Source organism: Eleginops maclovinus, chromosome 18, assembly GCF_036324505.1.
Source record: "Eleginops maclovinus isolate JMC-PN-2008 ecotype Puerto Natales chromosome 18, JC_Emac_rtc_rv5, whole genome shotgun sequence".
NCBI classification, from domain to species: domain Eukaryota; kingdom Metazoa; phylum Chordata; class Actinopteri; order Perciformes; family Eleginopidae; genus Eleginops; species Eleginops maclovinus.
In genome coordinates, this window is record NC_086366.1 from 22,048,335 (window position 1) to 22,073,020 (window position 24,686).

The 24,686-nt window shown below is 43.8% G+C and overlaps 1 protein-coding gene across 1 annotated transcript in view; it reads left to right on the forward strand.

Moving 5' to 3' along the window:
- sorl1 (sortilin-related receptor, L(DLR class) A repeats containing) overlaps positions 1 to 24,686 on the forward strand; it is a 93,882-nt gene that overhangs the window by 64,006 nt on the left and 5,190 nt on the right. The window contains exons 24-45 of the mRNA XM_063906850.1: positions 46 to 168; positions 794 to 913; positions 1,648 to 1,773; positions 2,410 to 2,520; positions 2,698 to 2,829; positions 3,753 to 3,884; positions 4,004 to 4,138; positions 4,365 to 4,517; positions 5,511 to 5,681; positions 6,352 to 6,480; positions 6,728 to 6,854; positions 12,419 to 12,588; positions 13,034 to 13,146; positions 13,888 to 13,992; positions 14,122 to 14,188; positions 14,400 to 14,482; positions 14,573 to 14,663; positions 14,747 to 14,937; positions 22,702 to 22,821; positions 23,179 to 23,343; positions 23,792 to 23,966; positions 24,167 to 24,273. Coding sequence (XP_063762920.1) covers positions 46 to 168; positions 794 to 913; positions 1,648 to 1,773; positions 2,410 to 2,520; positions 2,698 to 2,829; positions 3,753 to 3,884; positions 4,004 to 4,138; positions 4,365 to 4,517; positions 5,511 to 5,681; positions 6,352 to 6,480; positions 6,728 to 6,854; positions 12,419 to 12,588; positions 13,034 to 13,146; positions 13,888 to 13,992; positions 14,122 to 14,188; positions 14,400 to 14,482; positions 14,573 to 14,663; positions 14,747 to 14,937; positions 22,702 to 22,821; positions 23,179 to 23,343; positions 23,792 to 23,966; positions 24,167 to 24,273 — 2,846 coding nt within the window. The remainder of the gene's footprint in view (positions 1 to 45; positions 169 to 793; positions 914 to 1,647; positions 1,774 to 2,409; positions 2,521 to 2,697; positions 2,830 to 3,752; positions 3,885 to 4,003; positions 4,139 to 4,364; positions 4,518 to 5,510; positions 5,682 to 6,351; positions 6,481 to 6,727; positions 6,855 to 12,418; positions 12,589 to 13,033; positions 13,147 to 13,887; positions 13,993 to 14,121; positions 14,189 to 14,399; positions 14,483 to 14,572; positions 14,664 to 14,746; positions 14,938 to 22,701; positions 22,822 to 23,178; positions 23,344 to 23,791; positions 23,967 to 24,166; positions 24,274 to 24,686) is intronic.

A 24,686-nucleotide genomic window follows, 5' to 3' on the forward strand; every position in this document is an offset into this window, starting at 1 on the left:
TCTTCTGCATAAACAACACACAAATAAAATGTTGTCCTTGTTTAGCCACTACGACCTGTGACCCGTCCAACCAGTTCCGCTGCATGGCCTCTGGCTCCTGCATCCCTCTGGCCTTCAAATGTGACCATGAAGACGACTGTGGAGACAACAGTGATGAAGCGCACTGCGGTAACCTGTTATCATATACACTTTGAGGCTTTTCATTCACAGAGTTTTTAGTGTTTAAAAAGATGATAATAAGCATACATTTGGCAGCATTCACCAAAATCCTAACTCTAACTTCATATTGTGTACTTGACATTCTTAATCAATATTCCCATGCTGCACAGCTTATGTTTTACTTTTCGGTTTTTGCATCACTATTTATTATGTCTAAACCCAGTATTGCTACAAAGGTGCAGGTAAATATTGGGCTATATTATTATTATTATTATTATTATTATTAGAGTTGTTGTCCAGTGGTGGCTGTATAGGATTGTTTCATGCTTGTGTGAACCAAATATTTCCAAATGCTCCAGAGGGTTGCAAAGTAAAAACAATTAAAAAAAAATTGTTATAATTTCCAAAGTATTAATATGGCTGTTTAGCAGCAATTAAACAGCACCCTATAACCTCATATGTTTGCATGTTTACAGAATCTGAAGTTATTTTAATAAAATAAAACTCAATCAATCCAATGTTTCTTCATTTCGATACAATTTTTTTGGTTGATGACAAAACATGACAACAGACATTTAATGCTACAGCGTTTTTTGCTATTAAGTACTAACTATAGTGTTGTTGCATCTCTCAGACACTCACCAGTGCGGCCCTGGAGAGTTCACCTGTGCACGAGGTGTTTGTATCCGCGAGGCGTGGCGCTGCGACGGAGACAACGACTGCAGAGACTGGTCGGACGAGGCCAACTGCACCGGTGTGTTACTGACTGCATGTAAAACGTAACAAGAATAGCCTTAAGAACATAATTTGTACATACATGTTTTTGCAAAGGTAGTGATGTTTATTTGCTAGTGTGAAAACCATATTCATGCATCATCAAAGCATAGCCACTTGCCCTAAGTGTGTGTTGCAGTTAGAGTTGTAGTTTTACAAAGGGAAACTATGATAAATGTGTCGGTCAGCACCCTTCTTTTCCATGATTAAGACAAGACAATGAAAGGACAGCGGCAAAGTCAAACAAATTATTAGTATGACCTGACAACAGGCAATGTTGCAAAAAAATTAACTAAAATGTAGATTAAACAAAAAAAAGTTCTGTAGAAAAAAGGTGGAAATGACGCATTTTAGAATAGTATTTTTAGTGGGGAAAAACTAAAAGATATTGTGAATTGCTGAAGTGATCAGTGTAATATTTTTCAGTGACTGAAACAAGACCACAAGTTACAGGTATATTTGAAAAGGTTATGACTTCAATAGCCTGACATTTAGTTTCTATGACTTCACCAAGAAAACAAGAGGTTGACTAAATGTGATTTTTTTTTAAGGGCCAGGAGTCTGAACAAAAACTGTGTTTGCAGTTTTTATTTACAAAATTAAAACGGCAAACTCTACATTTTAGAATAAAGGAGTTTAATGCTCTCATTTGTGAAGCTATTCTCTATTTTACCAGTTTCTTAAAGCATTTAATCTCTTCCTGTTTGTCCCTAGTTGGCCACCATACGTGTGAGGCCAGCAGCTTCCAGTGTCACACAGGTCACTGCATACCTCAGCGCTGGATGTGTGACGGTGATGACGACTGCCAGGATGACTCGGACGAAGACCCTCGCTATTGTGGTAAGCTGAGTCGCACACACTCTCACTAGTGTCATCGTGACGGACACACACTTAAATCTCAGCTGCATCATTGGTATGTTTATTTACTTCACAAACGAGGACTTACAGGACTTAGAGGACAACGTAACTTAAAATGACAGCAGCACTAAGTCTTTAAACTCTGCCAGAGCCCATACCGTGTTCCTGTTAGTGTTTCCTGTCCATCTTCTTCTGTTGATTTCTCTGACGTACAACGCTCAACCTCTTTCCTTCTCTTCCTCTCTTTTTACTTTATTTTACAGGGGACAGTTTAGCCATCATGAATCCAAGGTTTCCTCCACTCCACAAATATAAAAAAGGATATTCAATAAGTAATGATGGAGGAAAACTAATGTTTGTTATCCACAGCTGAGGTTAAATTAACCAGACTTCTTTCGGTGGATTGATATGACTGCAGTCCCTAGATCAGAGTGTCCTTATTAGCAACGGTCTGCTCGCAGAAATTAACAGACCTCTGGAATGTCCAAATTGACCAATCAGAACTGAGTATTTAACAGGCCGTGTGATACAATATATACTGTACAACAGTTAAGGCTCAGTTATAATAGCAAAATTATTAATAATCCGATCATTTTTGTACATTCCATGTGTTTCCAGGAGGAACTAAATGCAACGGCTTCCTCTGCTCCAATCACACCTGCCTGCCCTCCACCGCGCACTGCAACGGCATCCGAGAGTGTTCAGACGGCGCTGATGAGCACAACTGTGGTGAGAGACCCCCGAATGTTAACACATTTCTGTGTTTTAGAAGTCAATCAGTACTGTATTTGACCTGTGCGTAACATTACTGTTTCATTATGTATATGCGATATTGATCGCACGCTTATATACCTGTAGAACGCCTTTAGAATAAGTATAGTGATGGTTTCTGTGTTCGACCCACAGACCCGCTGTGTACTCGCTACATGGAGTTTGTGTGCAGGAACCGAGCCCAGTGTCTGTTTCAGTCCCTGGTTTGTGACGGCATCAAACACTGCGAGGACGGATCTGACGAGGACGCAGACTATGCTGGATGTGGTCTGTTTCTTAGCCTTATAGTCCGAATGTAACACTTGTGAGAGAAGTAACTCTAAAAAGCAGAACTGCAAAATATGTTAGACTAATAGTGCAATGTATCGTGGAAAGATTTAAAGGAGGACGCTTTTCTATTTATTTAGCATTTCGAGAATTAAGGCAAACATTTTTTAGAACTAAGTCTAAATGTTATGAATATAGGTAAACTTTTCAAGATTCAAGTTTAAGTCTACAGAACACAAAACTACTAGCATTAGTTCATAAACTAAACATTTGACTAAATTCTCAACTTTTCCGCTTATTTCTCAAAATCCCCCCAAAAAACATCCTCATTTACCCCCACCTTTGCCTGGCCCTGATACTCTTTTGTATCCAGATGAATTTAGTGACTTACTCAATCTTTTTTATTCCTGTAAAAGTATCATTCTAGGTGTATATTTTTCTCGTGATTCATTTCCTTAAAGTGAGGGATGTGACATAAATTGTCGGGAATTTGAAACTGCTTTAGTATCTCTTTGTCGAATCATGTCTTTCTCATTCCTTCTGTTCCTCTTCCATTCTAAAGGCTACTTGATGTAGACGTAAACCCTACAAATATTGAAATAAATGTTAAATCATGTGCTTTGTTATCTGTGTTTATGATGATAGTAAGAAACAAAAATGACCGGTTAAAATAAGCCGACAAAAATAAGTTTTACATTTTAAATTTTGTCTAACATTTTGTACTTTTTCAAACCCTTCTTTATTACCATTTTAAAATAGTTTTAAAAAAAAAAGACTTGTTCATACCCAACCTTCAAACATAGTCACTTTGTTATTATATTTCAAACCTAAAATGCTATAAATACTTTTTTTAGTTTTCTCTCTTACTTGTTCGAACAAACTGATCTCTGTAAACACTAATGTCCCTGTATGTGTTCTCTCAGCCACTCCAACTGAGTTTGGCAAAGTGTGTGATGCCTACACCTTCCAGTGTGCCAACGGAGTGTGTGTGAGCCTGGAGTGGAAGTGTGACGGCATGGACGACTGCGGGGATTACTCTGACGAAGCCAACTGTGGTACGGACGGAAAACACACAGCAAATTGTTATTATTGTGTCTTCTTTTCTGTAAAACAGGTAGTGCAGCGATGTTTTATCTGCAGTATCAAATGTTAACTTCTGCTGTGTGTGTTGCAGCTGCTCCCACCGAGGTCCCAGGATGCTCCAGGTATTTCCAGTATGAGTGTAAAAACGGCCGCTGTATTCCAACGTGGTGGAAATGTGACGGAGAGAACGACTGTGGGGACTGGTCTGATGAGGCACAGTGTACAGGTATATACACCAAGACCACGCTAAGGCTTTTGAATTTGCCCAAATACACACATAAAGTTAGAAATTGAGAAGAAGTTAGAAATGTACCTTGATATTAGATTTCAGTATTAATTTGTTAATGAGAAAAAGGATGAAAAAAATATATATATATTTTAAATGTTTATACTTGTATTACCAAACTTCCTATCCCTCCCCAGTCATTAAACTTGAATCTCCGTCCTTGTAGGTGGCGTTACTCCTCACACTGTGGCCCCTGGCCCCTCCACTTGTGCGCCCAACCGTTTCCACTGTGACTCCGGTGCCTGCATCACCGACACCTGGGTGTGTGATGGATTCGCTGACTGTCCCGACGGCAGCGATGAGCTGGGCTGCCCCACAGGTAGCCCCCTTTTCTGTGGCACTGGTTCAGATCACATCATTTCCCTCATCATTTTCATAATAATACATTTTATTGTTAATATAAAAAACTTCACATACAGTGCAAAAAAAACTAACCTAGTTTCCCTGCTTTCAGATTATGTACACCACTTCTATGTGCATATACTGTTGATTTTAGTTCACCCCCTACACATCCCCTGTCTCCGCACCCTCTAAAAACAGAAGGCAGAATGATAACAGTTTAAATGTATGTCTAAAATAACAGAGTTTTAATTTGTTTTAATGACTCTGTATGCAGGGTAGCTTGTGAATGTTACTGCAGGTGTAACTAAAGTCTTATTTAAGTGATGATTATATTTCCCATCATTAAACCAAATATGCAAAGTAACTAAAGATATTAAATACTCAATACTCAAGTCCCTTAAAATCGTACTTAAAGTAGTGGAGTAAATGTTACTTTACACCACTGATGTAAACGTCTTCCATGCATATACTGTTCACCCCCTACACATCCCCTGTCCCCCCACCCTCTAACAAGAGAAGGCAAAATGGTCGGTTTAAATGGTACTGTCGAAAAAAAAAAGATTAAGGTTTGATGGTTTGACATTCATCCCATTTAGTCCTTTGGGCAATTGAATACAAACAAATAAAAGAAATGCAGAAAAGATTTAGAGATTAACACATAGATCCAAGATAAAACCTCAGAAAGGATATCATCAGTTAGTTTTTTTGTCAAGATGGCACATTGCTTCACTTTGTAAGGTTGCATGATAATCCACTACTATTTGAGGCTTTTAGTAAAATGTAACCTAGTGACTTACCTTAGTAATAAATACAAAATAACAAATGATCAGAGGGACCGACGTGTTGTGCTTGTCAATATGTATGTCTACCTGTACGGAAGCCGCTGAACAAAACAACAACCGAGCCAAAACCAGAACCCCCTTGGCACGTGAAAATAAAAAAACAATTGTCTTATTCTCTTCTCCCACAGTAGCTAACGGCTCTGCGACACTGGCTCCAGTACCCACTCAGGCGCAGCCCTCCCCACATCGCTGCACCCGGGGGCAGTTCCTGTGTCGCCAACCCCCCCACTGCATCCCCGACTGGCAGCGCTGTGATGGACAGCTCCACTGCCAGGACGGCTCTGATGAAGCCCACTGCCGTGAGTCACACACATAAAGCACAACCAGAACAATGGTTGTGTTTTGTGAATGGTTTTGGAAGTATCACTACACAATGGATTCAAATTAAGCAGGAAAACTGAAACAGTGGAATGTGAGAAACAAAAACCTTAGGTTCTATGGTTTGAATTAATGCCACATTTGCATTTGTTGGCATTCATTAGCATATCGAGGCAATAGCTAAATGGCAGTCCAAACAGTAAGTGGCCATATTTGTTCTCGAAGTGGGCTTATTTTTGTGAATGTTGGGTTGATTTTAAAGTTTTAGGGATTTTTGATCTCAAACATTTCGGAAAAGTTTCAGAAAACATGTGCACAACATTGTACCACAATACATAACATGTATATATAAACACAGTGGTGTACCAGTATTTATAAGATATTAATGCTGAATTGCACAGTTTTAAAGGCTTTGGCTACTGATTGTGAATTAAATCCCAGTGTCATTTATTTAAAGTAGTTCTAACAAAAGTAAAATGTTAGTTGTACTGAAAAAAAAGGGTTAGGGGAAAACAAAAACATGGTACAGTAGAGGTTTAATCAATACTATATCATATCTTTTCATCACTGCAAACAGAAATACTGGCAGTGAGGCCATCCAAGAAGAGCAATGTAAAAAGTCTCCCCTCTCTCCCCCTTTTCTCTCTGCAGCCACCCGTGGGCCCCTCCTCTGTGTGAACGGCTCACGCTGCTTTGATGGTGAGGCCTGTGTTCTGGACGGTGAGCGCTGCGACGGCTTCCTGGACTGCTCCGACCACAGCGACGAGGACAACTGCACCCGTACGTCCCAAACACTCTCCCCGTCACCCCGTGTGTTTAGATTCCAGGTGTAATTAATGTCAGCCTTTGTTGCATTTCCTCAAAAGAAGCTCAGGTCTATTTTAAATGCCAGTATATTTAATACAGTACTTCACTATTAAGCTAATAGCTAAATCTGGTTCTTGTTTAAAAAATACATAATTAAAAGAGGAGTTAGCCATTTCAAACAGTTTAATGAATCCATTTGAACCTCTCCCTCTCCTTCCAGAGGACACACTGGCCTATAAAGTCCAGAACCTCCAGTGGACTCCGGACTCCTCGGGTGCCATCACATTGACTTGGTCCCGCCCAAAAAACCTCCCTCTGGACTCCTGTTACTTCCTCATATACTACAGGTGAGCATTAGTACCAGAAACTTTGTACCAGCTGATGGATAAGGCATTATTGACCAAGATGCCCGAGCATGGGGCCAACGTGCTAGGAAACCGTTCCTGTCACGTTTGTTATAATACAAATTATTATTATTTTATTATTATTATTGTAACAGGGGCACGCATTTGAGAGGCACTTAACATGCTGAGAAAGTTGTGAAAAAGTTTGCAATAACGTCAGGACTGGCGAAAATCACGAGGTTCTGCAGTGTATGGGTTCAAATTTGCCATCGTGCTCCTGAGCACCACCTATGAAAATGCTATTTTTGAACAAAAACTTGTAAAAACTTGTACCCTAAGTTTGATTGACCTCAAACTTGCACACATATCGGAAGTAGATTGGAACAATTCAAATTTCGGTTGGATTTGTTAACTTGTATTTTCCCTCTTTGTAACCTTTTGACCCTGGGAACGCTTGTGCGCATGCGTGGTGTGTTTGAGTGACTGGAGTAGACCGGTTACAGTGGAAATGGTGGCCACTGAGTTGTCCTGTTCTGAACTGGAATAAAGTCACTAAAGTGATATAAACGTCGTGTTTATTGAGTCTAACATTGGTAGCAGAGGATGGCTGCTAGTTACAAAATTCCGCCGAAGTTTGACGAGACCAAGCTGTACGAGAGTTGGAAAAATGAAATTAACGTCTGGACGCGTGTTACAGAACTCGACAAAGAGAAACATGCACTTGCTGTCGCCTTGGGGCTTCAAGGAAGAGCCCGGGAAATCGCAATGGAAATACCTGCAGATGACTTGGACATTGATACCGGTATGGATACGTTGTTAGCTAAATTGGATAGTGTGTTTCTAAAGGAGGAAAAAGACCGTGCATATGAAGCGTATTCTCATTTTGATAGCATCACAAAAGAAAGTTCTCTGTCCATATCGGACTACATAATTGACTTCGAGCAGAGATATAACCGGATGAAAAAGTACAATATGACGCTACCCGATGCTGTGTTAGCATTTAAGCTCTTGGACACGGCTTGTCTGGACGTGAAAAGCAGGCAACTTGCACTGACTGCGTGCACGGACTTGAAGTTCGTCGATATGAAATCGGCACTTAAGAGGATTTTCGGAGGAAAAGCGCCAGGCTCGTCAAGCGGAATACAAGTGAACCAGCAGGACGTGGCGTTCTTTACAGAGCAAAGACCGCAAGGACGAGGACAACGATACACGGTACAGACTGGACAACAGAGGCAGCCCTTACAAGGTACCAATCCACTGGATAAATTCGGTAGGAGATCAAGATGTGCCATCTGTCAGAGCACGTTTCATTGGGCTAAAGATTGTCCTCATAAGAAGAGTGAACATGTCAAACTAACTGAAGAAGAAAATGTTGACGAATGTAACATCACACTGTTTACCAAAGCTTCAATGTCTGATTCAGAAATCTTCCTGGCTGAATCCCTGGGGTCAGCTATCATTGACACTGCTTGTACTCGTACTGTATGTGGGGAGAAATGGCTGGAAAGCTATGTGAAAGACCTCAGCCCAGACCAAGTGAACCAGGTGCTGCAAACAGAAATCCCCAGTAGCAGGCCATTTCGATTTGGAGATGGAAACTTAGTGTATTCCAGCAGAAAAGTAAAACTACCTGCTAAGATAGGACAGACAAAATGTCATGTTGAAGCTGAAGTGGTCAAAGCTGACATCCCACTGCTGCTGAGCAAAACATCTTTGAAGAAAGCAGGAACCATTTTGGACATGGAAAACGACCGAGCTGTGATGTTCAGACAACCTGTGCCTCTTGAATTCACTAGCTCTGGCCACTACTGTGTAGACATCAGAGACAAAGATACGGAAAAGAGTGAGCCTGAGGATGAAGTCCTTACTGTGACAGAAAACATGTCCACCAATGAGAAACACAAAGTTCTTCTGAAGCTTCACAAACAGTTTGGCCATGCCTCAGCAGATCGTCTACAAAGGCTCATTCAAAGCGCAGGAAATAAGGACAAAGACTGTGTCACTATTTTGCAACAAATAGTACATGACTGTGACATATGCAAGAGGTACAGCAAGACCAAACCAAGGCCTGCTGCAGGTTTGCCCTTGGCCTAAGAGTACAATGAAACGGTAGCAGTGGACCTGCATGAGTTGGAACCAGGTGTATGGTATCTCCATATCATCGACCATTTTACACGTTTCAGTGCTGGAAACATTGTGAAAACAAAGAAATCCTGTGAAATCGTCAACTCCTTCATTCACACATGGATAAGCGTACATGGCCCCCCCCGGAGACTATACAGTGACAACGGTGGAGAATTCAATAATCAGGAAATCAGAGACATGGCAGAAAACTTCAACATTGAGACAAGAACAACAGCAGGATACAGTCCCTGGAGCAACGGCCTACTGGAAAGACACAATCAGACACTCACCGAAATCATCCAGAAAGTGAAACGGGAAAATGGATGTGACTGGCACACTGCTCTTGACTGGGCCCTCATCGCCAAGAACAGTATGCTCAGTGTTCATGGTTACAGCCCGCATCAATTAGTATTTGGACAGAATCCTAACCTCCCCTCTGTGTTAGTTGATAAGCTACCTGCCTTAGAGGGCACCACTGTAAGTGCTAGGGTAGGAGAACACATATCAGCTTTGCATGCTTCCAGGAAAGCATTCACTGAAGCCGAATGCTCAGAGAGAATTAGGAGGGCACTTCGCAAGCAGCTCAGACCTACAGATGACAAATATGTGACAGGAGACAGAGTATATTACAAACGAGCAGACTGCACTGAGTGGAAGGGACCAGGGGTGGTTATTGGTCAGGATGGGGCTGTTGTATTTGTAAGACATGGTGGGATTCTTGTTAGAGTGCATCATTCCAGGCTTTGTAAGGTGAACACAGAGGAACACGACAAGCAGATTGCTCAAGATGATGCTAACAGAAAAGCAGAAAGTGAGGTAGGCGTGTCAAACACTACAGAAGATAGCTCAGATAGTGACCATAATACTGACAATGAACAGGAGAACATCAGTGACATGGAGGTGAATACAGGAGAAGTGTTGCACCCACCCATCACACAACCTAATGTGACACAAACTGACACAGAGCACAGGGCCTGTGGTGACCCTGCCCCTTTTGCAGGTGTAAGGTTAAGAACAGGTCAGACTGTAACATTTGTGAGCAGAGATGATGGCATTCAACATACAGCCAGAGTTTTAGGCAGAGCAGGAAAAGCCACAGGACAGCATAAAAACTGGTTTAACTTACAACATCTTGAACCTGATGGCAGTGAGGGACAAAAGGAGTCAGTTGATATGTCATCTGTTGGTAGTCTTAACGTTGAGTCAGAAGACAGGGAGGCTGATGTACTCATAGCAAAAGACATTTCATTTGATGCAGCAAAACAAGAAGAGATACAAAATTGGCACAATAATCATGTGTTTGAGGAGGTTGATAATGCAGGCCAAAAATGTGTCTCCACTAGATGGGTCTGTAGTCTCAAAGACTCTCCCAAGGGTATTGTGCCTAAAGCACGACTCGTAGCCAGAGGGTTTGAAGAGCTTAATATGCAAGAGTTACAGAAAGATTCTCCAACCTGTGCTTCAGAATCTCTTAGGCTGTTGTTATCAGTAATCTGTCAAAACCAGTGGCAAGTCCATTCTATGGATATCAAATCTGCATTCTTGCAGGGCATGGAGCTGTCTAGGGATATTTATATCCGGCCCCCTCCTGAGGCAGGCAGTGCAAATATTATATGGAAACTGAAGAAATGTGTATATGGTCTTGCTGATGCATCTCTATATTGGTATAACAAAGTCAAAGAAACCATGCTGGGCACAGGTGGTCAAATGTCGCAGGTGGATCCAGCAGTCTTTTATTGGTTAGACGAGCAGTTTAAGGTTACTGGAGTACTTGCATGCCATGTAGATGATTTTCTTTGGGCAGGCTCGCAAGATTTTTCAACAGATGTGATTCCCCTACTGAAGTCTGCGTTCCATGTAGGGCGTGAGGAACATGAGCATTTCTCCTATGTAGGAATGGATTTTGCTACTGTTGATGGTGTAGTTCAGGTACATCAGCACAGTTACATTGAGAATTTACAACCTCTTCACATGCAACCAGCACGTGCTATACTTAGGGATGCGCCCCTTAATGACACTGAAAAAGAGCAGCTTAGGTCAAAAATAGGACAAGTCCTATGGGTTGCCAAGCAGACCAGACCAGATGTTATGTTTGACTCATGTAGTTTGGCATCTAATATCAAAAATGCTACGGTGCAGTCTATGCATGAGGTAAATAAACTTATCCGTAAGCTTAAGGCAGACAAAGTGACCCTCAAGTTCCAGCATTTAGGAAACGATGCTCTTCACTTGGTGGTTTTCAGTGATGCTTCTCTGGGTAATCTTCCTGATGGAGGTACACAGGGGGGGACATTGATTGTTCTTATGGGAGAAAGAGGAAAGTTTTCTCCTCTGTGTTGGCAGTCCAAAAGAATTCGACGTGTTGTACGAAGCACCCTTGCAGGAGAAACACTTGCTATGTCTGATGGTGTAGACAATGCTATTTTCCTTGCAACTCTTTTTTCTGAGCTCACCACTGGTAAGGCTGAACTGAATGCTCCTTCACTGGTCTGTGTAACCGACAATCGGTCCCTGTTCGATGCCCTCAAGTCAACTAAACAGGTCACAGAAAAGAGACTTAGGTTGGATATAAGTGGTATTAAGGAGCTTATACAAAGCAAGCAAATAAAAGAGATGCTCTGGTCAGACACAAAAGGCCAACTTGCTGACTGTCTCACCAAAAAGGGAGCTTCGGCTCTGGTGCTTTTGAAAGCTCTAAGTGAAGGACTGTGGAATCTGAGGTGAAAACTTTATTGCACAGACAATTCAAAGCACTGAAAACTTCGTTTGCATTATTAATATGTTCATCTTTTGTCAAAATTCAATGTACCAGGATGTCACCGGGATGTCATTTTATTTTGTTTATGGTCATTGGATGACTTTGTATGTTTATTTGAAATCTTGTGACAAGTATTACTTGTACATTGTTTTATTATTATTTATTGTTTTATCATTTCACATAAAAAAGGATAGGGAGATTGTTAACTTGTATTTTCCCTCTTTGTAACCTTTTGACCCTGGGAACGCTTGTGCGCATGCGTGGTGTGTTTGAGTGACTGGAGTAGACCGGTTACAGTGGAAATGGTGGCCACTGAGTTGTCCTGTTCTGAACTGGAATAAAGTCACTAAAGTGATATAAACGTCGTGTTTATTGAGTCTAACAGGATTGACCGCATATCATTTGTGATTGTCACTTTGGGAAGGAAAAGTCGGTAACTCAAACGGCAAGGTCTTAGGTCAAAGTACCTTTTATTGCTGATTTACATAATTATTCAAAACAACACAATATCTACAGAATTAGGTACAGGCAATGCTTATTAGATTGCACAAATATTTTAAATTGTCTTTCATTACCAAAGCCCAAGTCGGCCATTTTTGATGATAGTCCGGGCCTGAGGCTATCCAGACTTGGATGTAGAGAGGGCCCGATGCCTTTATGCCTCATGTTGTGTTTTCATCTCCAGGCTGGTGGGCACCCAGCAGTGGACCATCATGGACACCCACAGCAACAAGACCAGCTACAAACTGGCCGTGCTGAAGCCAGACACCACCTACCAGGTCAAGGTGCTCACTCAGTGCCTCAGCAGGCTGCACAAGACCAATGAGGTGATCACGGTCAGGACACCCGAGGGCTGTGAGTATCCATTATGTCTATATGACTCATTACCTTCAATGCTATATGATCCTAAAGTGTAGTGTAATAGGAGTTGTAATCTGGTATATCTGCTCACATCTACACTTAATGTTAGATGAGCAAAAGAAATTCAAAAATGATGTTGTATTTAAGCTGATCAATCTTTGTGATCCTTCAATAACTTAACATTAGTTTGTGGTGTTCTGACTTTAAATGTACTGGACTTCTTTCTGAGAAGAAGAATTGATATGACTGCAAAGTAGCAAGTAGCTTTAAAACTGTAGCCAGCTCTAAAAGCCTGTCAAAATGTGTTTACTATTTTCACTGACACGTTAAACTATTAGTTGTGCCTACTTTCATTAGCACATTATTACTTTTATTCCCATCACTTCATTTTTAATGATAAGTGTGTGTGTGTGTGTGTGTGTATGTGTGTTTCCTGCAGTGCCCGACCCACCCAGGAACCTGCAGCTGTCTTGTGACAACAGTGAGAACGGGACAGTGGAAGTGTCCTGGAGCCCCCCTGACAAAGGACACGGCCTCATCAGAGAGTACATTGTGAGTCTTTATTCATGTGCCACCAGGCGATAACCTGTGCGGAGGAACACACTGAGTGCTCGGTCATGATTATGCATACATGCAACTCTCTCTGTCTGCTAATCTCATATATATAGTAGAGGATTAGGGCCTCATTTTATTTTATATTGTTTTGTTTATTTAATTGTTTTATAGGTTTTTTCTATTTTATTGTATTTATCCATTTAGTCTTTTCCCTTTATTTTACCGAGTGGGGTCATTATGTATGTGTGCAGAAAGGTTTTACCGTCCGACCTGATTGATTTTCTTGTTTTGGTTTAATTTGATGTTGATGAAGCATTTTGTGCTGCACCTGGTGTATAAAAAGTACTAGTTAAGTTTTCCTGACTTAAATCTCAGAACCACACAAAAAAATCACTTTTTGTCAGATATCAAAAAAACATGTTCACGTCTTCCGTACATATACTACTGGATCCATTATGACTATCTGCAATATGACATCTTCTGGTTGCAGTTATGTACAATACAATTTTGTAAATGACTGTTTTAATTTTCTACCTCTGCCTTTTCATACCTTAAGCTTAAACAAGTGTGTGTGTGTGTGTGTGTGTGTGTGTGTGTGTGTGTGTGTGTGTGTGTGTGTGTGTGTGTGTGTGTGTGTGTGTGTGTGTGTGTGTGTGTGTGTGTGTGTGTGTGTGTGTGTGTGTGTGTGTGTGTGTGTGTGTGTGTGTGTGTGTGTGTGTGTGTGTGTGTGTGTGTCAGGTTGAGTACAGTAAGAGAGGAGATCCTGATTGGATGTCACAGAGAAGCTTAAGAAACCACAGTGAGGTGAAGGAGCTGCGGCCGGACACTCTGTACAGCTTCAAGGTAAGACACACACACACACACACACACACACACACCATCTATGAAATGAAAAGTGTTTTTCATTTTCAATCATGTAGTGATACCATCATACACAGTGTGTTTGAGTGTTGGCTTGATGGTGTTTCCCAGGTGGCAGCAGTGACCAGTCGGGGTGTGGGCAACTGGAGCGAGGTTAAGTCCATAACCCCGAAGAAAGGTTGGTTGTTATACTTGTATACTTCTTTCTGCAGATTGTATGTACATAGTCCCTTGATCCTCCATAGCAACGGTCTGTTCTCCTCAGCAACGGTCTGTTAGCAAGAATGAAAACCTCTGGATTCTCCAAATTAACCAATCAGAATAAATAGAAAATAAACTGCCCCGAAATTACATAAAGTCCTTTTTTCCCTGCTCTGTGTGTGCTGCAGCTCTGCCTCCCCCCTCTGTGATCGCCGACAGCATCACAAACGACTCCATGAGCCTTTCATTCAGCTTCAACTCCCCGTACGAGGTGAGAGCTCCTCTTCAGTTTGTTTCCTTGAAAGCTTGTTCTTCTCTGTCCGTTCAAACCCGACTGAGAGGGCTCCTCTTGTTTTTAAAGGTGAAGCAGTACATAGTGATTCTGTCCTGGCAGTTTGACATGCATGTGAAGGAGAGCAGAAACTACACGGTCAAAGAGGGGATCCTCAAAGGTACCGTTGGTGTTTGATTCTTTTTATAAGTCAGTTGCGGTTCCACACTTTACTCACATACATATTGGTGTGTCTGTTCCCAGCTACTAACCTGACAGCAGGCACTCTGTATGAGGTGGCTGTTTGGGCTCACACCAGTATAGGAGACAGTCCCACTGCTCTGTCCCATCAACAGACTACTGGTACTCAGCCGGACCGGCCCCTCCTTAAAACCCGGGCCCTCAACCAGACTGCTGTGGACTGCAGCTGGACCATCGGCAATGCCACTGCTCAGGTACTACACATTTACAGTCCTATACGTCATGACTTTATGAGGAAAGCACTTAAAAGAACCTCTTCTAACATAAAAATGACATCACAGTAGGGATGAACTGATCCAGTTGTGCTCCTCCAATACAAGTCGTTTGATATTGAAGGGGCCCTTTTTTGCATTTTCGGGTTTTCCCCTTGCCTGTAGTGTGTCATATAGGTTTTAACACATGTAAATGGTCTGCTAAGGCTAAAATTCCAAAGTTCTCTCCACACACTCCCCCCCCCTGCCTGAAATGCCTCCATTGGACTCCTTTGTTTACTTCCGTAACATAGTGACATCGCTATGTAATACTCACGCTTCTATTTCATCCTTACTGACCGCCAGAAGCAGTGCTTTAGCACTGGATATATTCCGTCTCGCGCCTGCGTAGGTCGAGTATTTATAACAACAAAGTCAGGTGTGATCTCGTATGACCCGGTTCTGGTATATTGGTGCGTTTTTTTTTTTATTCTCTGCAAACCGATTCGGCCCTCGGATATGACGTCACTTCCTCGCTTCAAGCGAGCCAGGAAGAGCCAGGTTCAAGCAGCTCCTTTGGTTTCAGGAGGGAAGCCTGCACAGTGAACACAGCCATGGACTTTCCCCCTTGCCTGTTAACAAAAAGGTCCTCATGTTTCTCTGGTATATGGCCAATCAGAACAGCTATGGAGAGATATCTGATAAATGTAATGTTTCCAAGTCAGCGGCACACAAAGCTATGTTTCAAGTGCTGACCGTCGGGGATCGGCACAAAATGTGTGTCTTGGCCAACAGGCTGTGAAAAGAGGATGTCTTCTGCTGTATTCCAGCGCATCTCTAGCCTGGATGGAGTCATTAAGCGGCGCTTAAGAGACCTGCAGAACACCAGGATGGATATTGTTGTTATGATCATCATGGCTGCTTCCTGCACAACCTTGCCCTTGGAGCTGTGAATGGCTGTGATGAACATCCAGAGCGAGGAGGATGGCAACGAGTAGTTTAATACATTTCTATTGTCTTTTTACACCTTTTAAACAGTTTCGGTGTCAATTTTCTCCCCCTTTCAGTTGTACCTAGAACTGGCCTAAACCTAACACCCAGAGTTAGACTACATCATGTTCATGCATTTCAAGGTGTTTTTCCCACAGAAAATGTGTTAGTTGGTGATTGTCTTGGGAGATGAGGGTTAAGGCTGAAAAAATCCATCACACCAAGATGATCAACATCATTCCTTTGCAACATGTTTGTTTTGAGCTTTCCTGCTGGTTTGAATGCAATGCTACTGATGACATCTTTACTGTGGCAGGTGTGTGTTAAGGTGGCCGCCTAACTATAAAGCACTGGGGGAAACACTGTGTTGTAATACAAAGTGTTAAACCTTAACCTAATGCTTCATCATGATTCACAGGCCAGTGATGTAACTCGAAACAATTATTTGAAAACAAGGAAGGCGACAATATATGTACTAAACTGTCAAAATTAGGTTTAGTGATTGTCAACACCCCGATAGTAGCGTCTCTTCCTTCGTCGCCATTGTTGAACTACAGACTAGACTACAAGTCAAACTCGGCACCAACTTCGACGTAATCGCTCTCAACCCCTCCCCCTGTTCGCTGATTGGACCGATAGGATTCTGAGTTCCAGTAATCGTACATAATTAATTCTGGCCCAGTCTCACGTACAGGAGCTAAATGAAATTGGGCGGAAGTATGTAGGCTGGGATAGCCAGGCCAACATATAACTATATCAGGCTAAAATAAATGAGGTGCAAACCAATCCTACAAGCTTCTAGCACTTACATTTGTTAGAACTAATCAATATATTGAAACGGAACATTAAAAGATAATTCACTGTTTCTGGACGGACCATATTTGTCCAATTCCGGTAGTATTACCGGATGTTGTTTTTAGCCTCAGATAGCATATAGCTAATATTGTATTGTATATATGAGTAGAAAGAGAAGGACGCGTGGAGTTACATACTAAACACACCGCCTATACCTCTCACTCATTGATGCTGCAATAATACTATTGCGTGTTTAATAACTGATAAACTTCAGAAGGATTGCATAATAGAATATCGTAGGTGGGCGCTTCAGGACATCACTAACAAGATGGCGACGGTGACGTCATAAATAGGACCCGCCCCCGACGACGCCAGCCTATAGAAGAATCCGGAGAACCCCATGTGACAAGCGGCCACCATGATCCAGCCACCGCTACCAACCAATGAGAGCACGAGACTGGAGCACGTCTTATTTCGAAGTTGTTTATTTTATGACCGGAAAGGGATGGTTCTATAAAACATGTTTGTATTGTGAAATCGAGCTCTCTTTTGTTCCGGACCGCCAGACAGTAACTACTGATGAGCTCCACTCAGTCAGCGGCCTGTGGACGCATGTACCGGACTATTGACCCACAGCTACTACTACCTACTGCTGCATCCTTTTATTAAATACTCCTTTTCAAGCTTATAAGAGGAGCTTCACTTCGTTTCTTTTAAATCGACTCCTGGGCTTCGAATAAAAGAATATTTCTTACACATTACAGTTTTTTATTATGATTATGACTATTACCCCACCTTATCAAAACGCAGCCATTTGAACTTCTACAATTTCCACTACAGGTTTTAGTTTATCTTCTGTTAGCAACGCTAGCTACGTTTAGTAACACCCGTTTGAAACAAGTCTTCACTCAATATTGCATTTACCACAAGACCGATTCCCATCACCATTGGCAGTGATACGAGAAATTGAAATCGTCATTTAAACAACCAAAGTGGTCCAAAAACAATGAAAACAGTTCATACTTACAAGTAGCACGGGGCGCATCCATCTTGGATTTCGTCTCGGAACTCTTCCTCCGTGACCGCTGAGTTCGACCGAGCGGGAAAGTTCGCCGTCGAGGAAAGGGGGCGTGTTGGTGCGTGTCCCTAGGCAACACTCCGTCTTCCTCTTCGGAGCTCCGACGCGGATACATAATAAAATGCTCCTTTAGTTCCGGTGTCATCTACGAGATCAGTCCTTTTTCATCTTCTCGCTGCGCAAAGTGTTGCTCTCTGAGCTACAGAAAAGAATAAGAATAAAAATGATTTACTACTTGAAGCTCGTAGCTGTTGTAGCCTCGTGACGGTGTCAGTAGGAGCTGCGGGTTATTCGCCCTCCAGAGGCTGCGAGGAGCTGTCTCTCCAGAGAGGGTGTCCGCCGCTCGGACCTTTGAAAAAAGGAGCACTGGACCGGCGGACGCTCCTACTGTTGACACATCAGTACGGTGAGACACTGTTCCTAGCGTTAATGTGACTGCTGGCACGGTTAGCAGAGTGCTTTCGCCGAGCTAATTGGTGTTGTGTTAACCAGATTGGCGGCGTGCTGTGTCAGTTAAGGGAGTGTCCCGCTCTCCTCTCACTGTAGTGTGCGCTGACTTGCATCCAGCTTTCACAGTTTGCCCTTGGGGCCGGTCCTGCGCTATTCTGGGCCCGGGAGCAACATGCGCGCTCAAGCTAACTTGGTGGGCCGCTAGCAGGAGCTAGCCGTTATCTACTGTTGTTGGCCTATATATTATTTCCTGTAAAACATTTCTGTTTTTTCAGTTAGCAGAGTGCTCTCGCTCACGCTAATTTACTTCCACGCTAGTGAATAGAGTGTCCTCGCTCCCCTCTCACTGCATACACTGAGCCCAGGCCTGTTTTGTTTTTTGCAGTCAGCAGAGTGCTCTCGCTCAGACTGACTGTAGCAGCCCGCAGGAACTAGTGTGGAGATTTCTCTGTCGCTATGTTTTCCTCTCCTGGCTGTAACACCTGCATGGCTCCTCTTCAACCAGAGGACGGCCATGACCTGTGCCCTTCTTGCCTCGGCCTCGAGCATCTGAGGGAGGGTGTCTCGGAGGACCTGTGCATGAACTGCACCGTCATGCCTCGTGCAGTGAGGGCTGCTATTGTCAAGGTGGAACTGATGGGGGATGCTGCAGCTAGATGTACGGCAGTCAGAATCGGCGCCCGCTAGTGTTTTCTTCAGGCGCACTCCTGCAGCCGCCAGCTTCACCGTCCCTCCCTCCGATGAATATCTGAGGGAGTTGCATGCGTGCTGGAGGGACACCAAGGCTCTCTCCTGTCCTACGTCTGATGGCCGAGCCCTGGCAGCCATGCAGGATGTGACAAAATTTGGCCTTGACCATATGCCAGCTGTTGAGCGTACTATTGCCTCCCTCATAGTTTTCCCTGACAAGGCTCTGAGACCAGGGGCCAGGTGCCCTCGACCCCAATGCCGGGTCACCGATGACCTGCTGTCTAAGGCTTACGATACAGCGGCGCGCATGGGCCGTATCTGCAACTCACTGTCGCACCTCATGCTCGCCCTCTCCGCTTCCTCCACCAGCCTCAGTGATGCCTCATTGCAGGCATTTGCCCTGATGTCAAGGGAGGTGGGGCGCCTGATGTCCACTCTGGTCCAGACTCGCCGCCAGGTTCGGTTGTCACCCTTGTCGGAGAAATGTAGGAGGACCCTCCGTACTGTCCGGGTGGAACCATGGGAGCTGTTCGGCTCAGCCGCTCTGCAGGTGCTCGAGCGGACTGTCCAAGCTGATCAGACCAGGCAGTAGTTTGCAGGTCTTCGCAGGTACATGCCCCCCCCCCCCCCCTGGCAGGTGTATGGGTTCCACTTCTGCCCCCCAAGGCCGCTCCCAGCCACCAGCTCGCCCCAGTGGCCGCCATGGGCCTCAGCACCCCTCTGAGAGGCCGGTCCGCTACCATCGCGGCCCCGCCCCCTTGCCTCTTAGGCAACCTCTGACCTTTGTGCCTAACCGTCGCCCCCCCAGAGCCTCCAGAGGCCGGGGGGCTTGGAACTGAGATATCGGGGCCGGCGGTCGGTTATTTCTCCCAGCAGCAGCTCAGCTACTGGGCAGATCAAGCTTCAGACCCCTGGGTAGTTTCCACCTTAGCCCAGGGTTACAAGCTTCAATTCCGACACCGGCCCCTAGCCTTTGGCCGGATCAAGATGACTATCATCAGAGATCCGGCGAAGGCCTTATCCCTGAACCAGGAGATATCTGTCCTCCTTGTAAAAGGGGCAATCGAGCCTGTGGACCCCCTTGCACAACCCGGGGGGTTCTACTCGACTCATTTTCTTGTAAGAAAGAAAGGTGGCGGTCTTCGCCTGGTTCTTGACCTGAGGGGACTCAACAAGTTCCTGAAGGTCTTACCAGTCCACATGTTGAGCACAGCAGAAGTTCTTTGTGCTTTTGCCAGGGAAGAATGGTTTACGTCCGTCGACTTAAAGGACGCTTATTTTCATGTGCCTATTGTGCCTCATCACAGGCAGTTTATTCGTTTTGCCTTACAAGGCCGTCATTTTCAGTTCAGGGTGCTTCCATTTGGACTCTCCTTCTCCCCACGTGTGTTCGCCAGGTGCGTTGCGGCAGCTCTCTTGTCCCTGCAGTCGCAGGGCATGAAGATTCTGCCGTACCTAGACGACTGGCTGATTTGTGTGCCGTCCCGGTCTCACTGCTCCCCTTCTCTCTAGAAGAGCTCTCTGAACCCCTTAACGCTTAACCTTCATTGGTGTAGCTCTGGACACTGTCACTATGAGGGCTTGTCCGTCAGCTCAGCGCATGGACGACATCCTCCACCTCCTTCCCTTCTTCCGAAGGTGCAAGTCATTGCCCTACATTCTGTTCCTCTGCCTTCTGGGCAAGTTGACAGCTGCCTCAGTGTGGCAGAACAGGACAGCTCAGGGTCAGTGGTCTGCTCAGGACCACACAGAGCATGTCAATGTGGCAGGGCTGAGGTGGCTGTCGGTCAAAACGGCTTTTCTCCTCGCCATCACTTTGGCAAAGCGTGTAGGCGAACTACATGTCCTGTCGGTGAACAGCTTGTGTTTGAGGTGGAACTCCGATGGTTCAGGCGGTCTGAACAGCTCTTTGTCTGTTACGGTGGTCCTAGGAAGGGCTGTGCTCTGACAAAACAGCGCTTGTCTCACTGGATCGTGGACGGCATTGACCATGCATACAGGACAAGTGCCCGTCCTCTACCGTCTGGAATAAAATGCCACTCTACCAGGAGTGTCTCCATGCCATGAGAGGGGTGCCCTTGGAGGACATACAGTGGGGAGAACTATTCTGGAGATTTTGCAGGTTTTCCCACTTCCAAAGCATGTAGAGGTCTGTATCATAGGTACTCTTTAACTGTGAGAGACGGAATCTAAAACTAAAATCCAGAACATCACATTGTATGATTTTTAAATAATTAATTTGCATTTTATTGCATGACATAAGTATTTGATACATCAGAAAAACAGAACTTAATATTTGGTACAGAAACCTTTGTTTGCAATTACAGAGATCAGACGTTTCCTGTAGTTCTTGACCAGGTTTGCACACACTGCAGCAGGGATTTTGACCCACTCCTCCATACAGATCTTCTCCAGATCCTTCAGGTTTCGGGGCTGTCGCTGGGCAATACGGACTTTCAGCTCCCTCCAAAGATTTTCTATTGGGTTCAGGTCTGGGGACTGGCTAGGCCACTCCAGGACCTTGAGATGCTTCTTACGGAGCCACACCTTAGTTGCCCTGGTTGTGTGTTTTGGGTCGTTGTCATGCTGAAAGACCCAGCCACGAGCCATCTTCAATGCTCTTACTGAGGGAAGGAGGTTGTTGGCCAAGATCTCGCGATACATGGCCCCATCCATCCTCCCCTCAATACGCTGCAGTCGTCCTGTCCCCTTTGCAGAAAAGCATCCCCAAAGAATGATGTTTCCACCTCCATGCTTCACGGTTGGGATGGTGTTCTTTGAGTTGTACTCATCCTTCTTCTTCCTCCAAACACGACGAGTGGAGTTTAGACCAAAAAGCTCTATTTTTGTCTCATCAGACCACATGACCTTCTCCCATTCCTCCTCTGGGTCATCCAAATGGTCATTGGCAAACTTCAGATGGGCCAGGACATGCGCTGGCTTGAGCAGGGGGACCTTGCGTGCGCTGCAGGATTTTAATCCATGACGGCGTAGTGTGTTACTAATGGTTTTCTTTGAGACTGTGGTCCCAGCTCTCTTCAGGTCATTGACCAGGTCCTGCCGTGTAGTTTTTGGCTGATCCCTCACCTTCCTCATGATCATTGATGCCCCACGAGGTGAGATCTTGCATGGAGCCCCAGACCCAGGGAGATTGACCGTCATCTTGAACTTCTTCCATTTTCTAATAATTGCGCCAACAGTTGTTGCCTTCTCACCGAGCTGCTTGCCTATTGTCCTGTAGCCCATCCCAGCCTTGTGCAGGTCTACAATTTTATCCCTGTTGTCCTTACACAGCTCTCTGGTCTTGGCCAATGTGGAGAGGTTGGATTCTGTTTGATTGAGTGTGTGGACAGGTCTCTTTTATACAGGTAACGAGTTCAAACAGGTGCAGTTAATACAAGTAATGAGTGGAGAACAGGAGGGCTTCTTAAAGAAACACTAACAGGTCTGTGAGAGCCGGAATTTTTAGTGGTTGGTAGGTGATCAAATACTTATGTCATGCAATAAAATGCTAATTAATTATTTAAAAATCATACAATGTGATTTTCTGGATTTTTGTTTTAGATTCCGTCTCTCACAGTTGAAGTTGATAAAAATTACAGACTTCTACATGCTTTGTAAGTGGGAAAACCTGCAAGATCGGCAGTGTATCAAATACTTGTTCTCCCCACTGTATATATATATATATATATATTAATGTTTTAACTTTCCTCTGAACCTCTTCACTGAGTAGACACTTATTTCTGGTGTGTGTGTGTGTGTAGGTGTACGGTGTGTTTTATGCCACCTCCTTCCTGGACCTTTACCGCAGCCCACGTCAGGTCAGCTCCACGTCTCTCAGCCTGACAGTCACAGTGGACAGCGACGAACAGTATCTCTTCCTGGTGAGTCTTCTCAACATCCTACCAACTTCCTCTCAGGGACATCTTTCAGTCAATCCCTGTGAAGTCATTAAGTCAGATTTGTTTCAGCAGCAATGTTTGTGGGAAGATAAAATGTAAAGAAAGTGCTAAATGGTCCTTAATCTCTACATCTAGAAAAAGAAATACAACAATTGAAACCCAGCATGATAGTAGTAATATCCTGTATTCATATATGGCAATAATAGATGCATTTGCCTTCCATAGACAGTCAGTGTAATATTCTATAATGCTGCCATTGTTTTATTTTGTTGCATCAGTCCATCACTATAAGTGTAATATGAGGACATCTTTAAGGTAATGTTTGTGTTCTTCCTTCAGGTGCGCATCGTCTCTCCCTTCCTGGGTCCTCCCTCTGACTACTCTGTAGTGAAAATGATTCCCAACGAGCGGCTGCCCCCCAGGAACCTCCATCGTGTGCGAGTGGACAAAACACAGGCCACGCTGAAGTGGCAGCCCCCGTACGACGCCCCCAGCGCAGCCCTGGTAAGACCCCGCTTATGTGGATGGCGAATCATGATGAAAATGATAAGCATCAGGATCAGGAGGGTTGACTGACTACAGTTGGAAAACAAAAACAAAGAACGATAAGATTCTCAGAATCAGTTTAGCAAATGCTGATATATTTACGTTATTTTAATACATTGCTGCCAAAGTAAACCTAATGAAGAGAGATTCAAATATATCAGGCTTTAATACTTTTTCTGGTGTAAGTCAACATTAATTACCTGATTCACACCTTTAATCCATCAGCAAGACTTTTAATGGGAAACCAAACGGGTTCCAAATCTTACGGAGGTAGTGTTCTTCTAAATACACAATCTAATTATTTGCTAGTCGGAATAGAATTTATGGCTTTGTATCAGCTACCAGCAGAGACGTTTTTTTTGCTTTTGTGGTTGTGACTCCCTGTCCCCGGTCTGTTTATCTGTAGACATATGCCATCCATGTGCGGGACGTGATTCGTAAGGAGGAGTATGACTACAAGCTGACCACTAAGAACAACACGGTGGAATACCTGCTGAAAGGCCTGGAGCCCGGAGGAAGATACAGCATCTCTGTCCGCCTGCGCAACATGAGCAAGGAGGCCAGCTTCACTCTCAGCACAGGTACACTCGCAGCATTAATGCTGATACAGATGATCTTTATATTCATCATAATGCATGGAGTGTGTTTATGTTAATTAAGTGGACTTTTTGTATTTGTAACTGTGGTGCATTCTTTGAGTGATAAGATATATGCTTCCGCTATACTGAAGTACAACCATTCACTTCTATTAATATATACACTTGGCTATTCTCTTCTGCAGTCCCTCTTCCGGCTCCAGAAGCCCTGAAGATTTTCACAGAGAAAGACCACGTGTTGCTCTTCTGGAAGAGTCTGGCCGTAAGGGAAAAGGGCTTCAATGAGAGCAGGGTGAGACCCCACTCAATATCTGAGCTTTTAAAACCCTCTTTTTTTCCCCAACTTTGTGTAGAAGGTTGGATATGCAAATATACCACTTTACTTGTCGGTGTACACTCATTTATAAATGTACACTACATCAAGAGAGTAGTGATCCTTCAACCCATTGAATCCACAGTCCAAAAGAACAAACTTTTTTCATTCCTTGAAGTTCTATGGCTTTGTGCTATAGCCCTAAAGAAGTATTAAAATAAATTCCTATAATCTAAATGTTATATTCTAGGTCGACTTTTGAAACGATGGAGAAATTGTTTTTTTACCGGGTTAAAAAAGAAAGTTCTGCCAGGACAATTTTAAGTCTGTTAAAACAGGTTGGACATAGAGGTGAACTTTTTGGTTTGATGTTATAATACGCATTTCAGGTT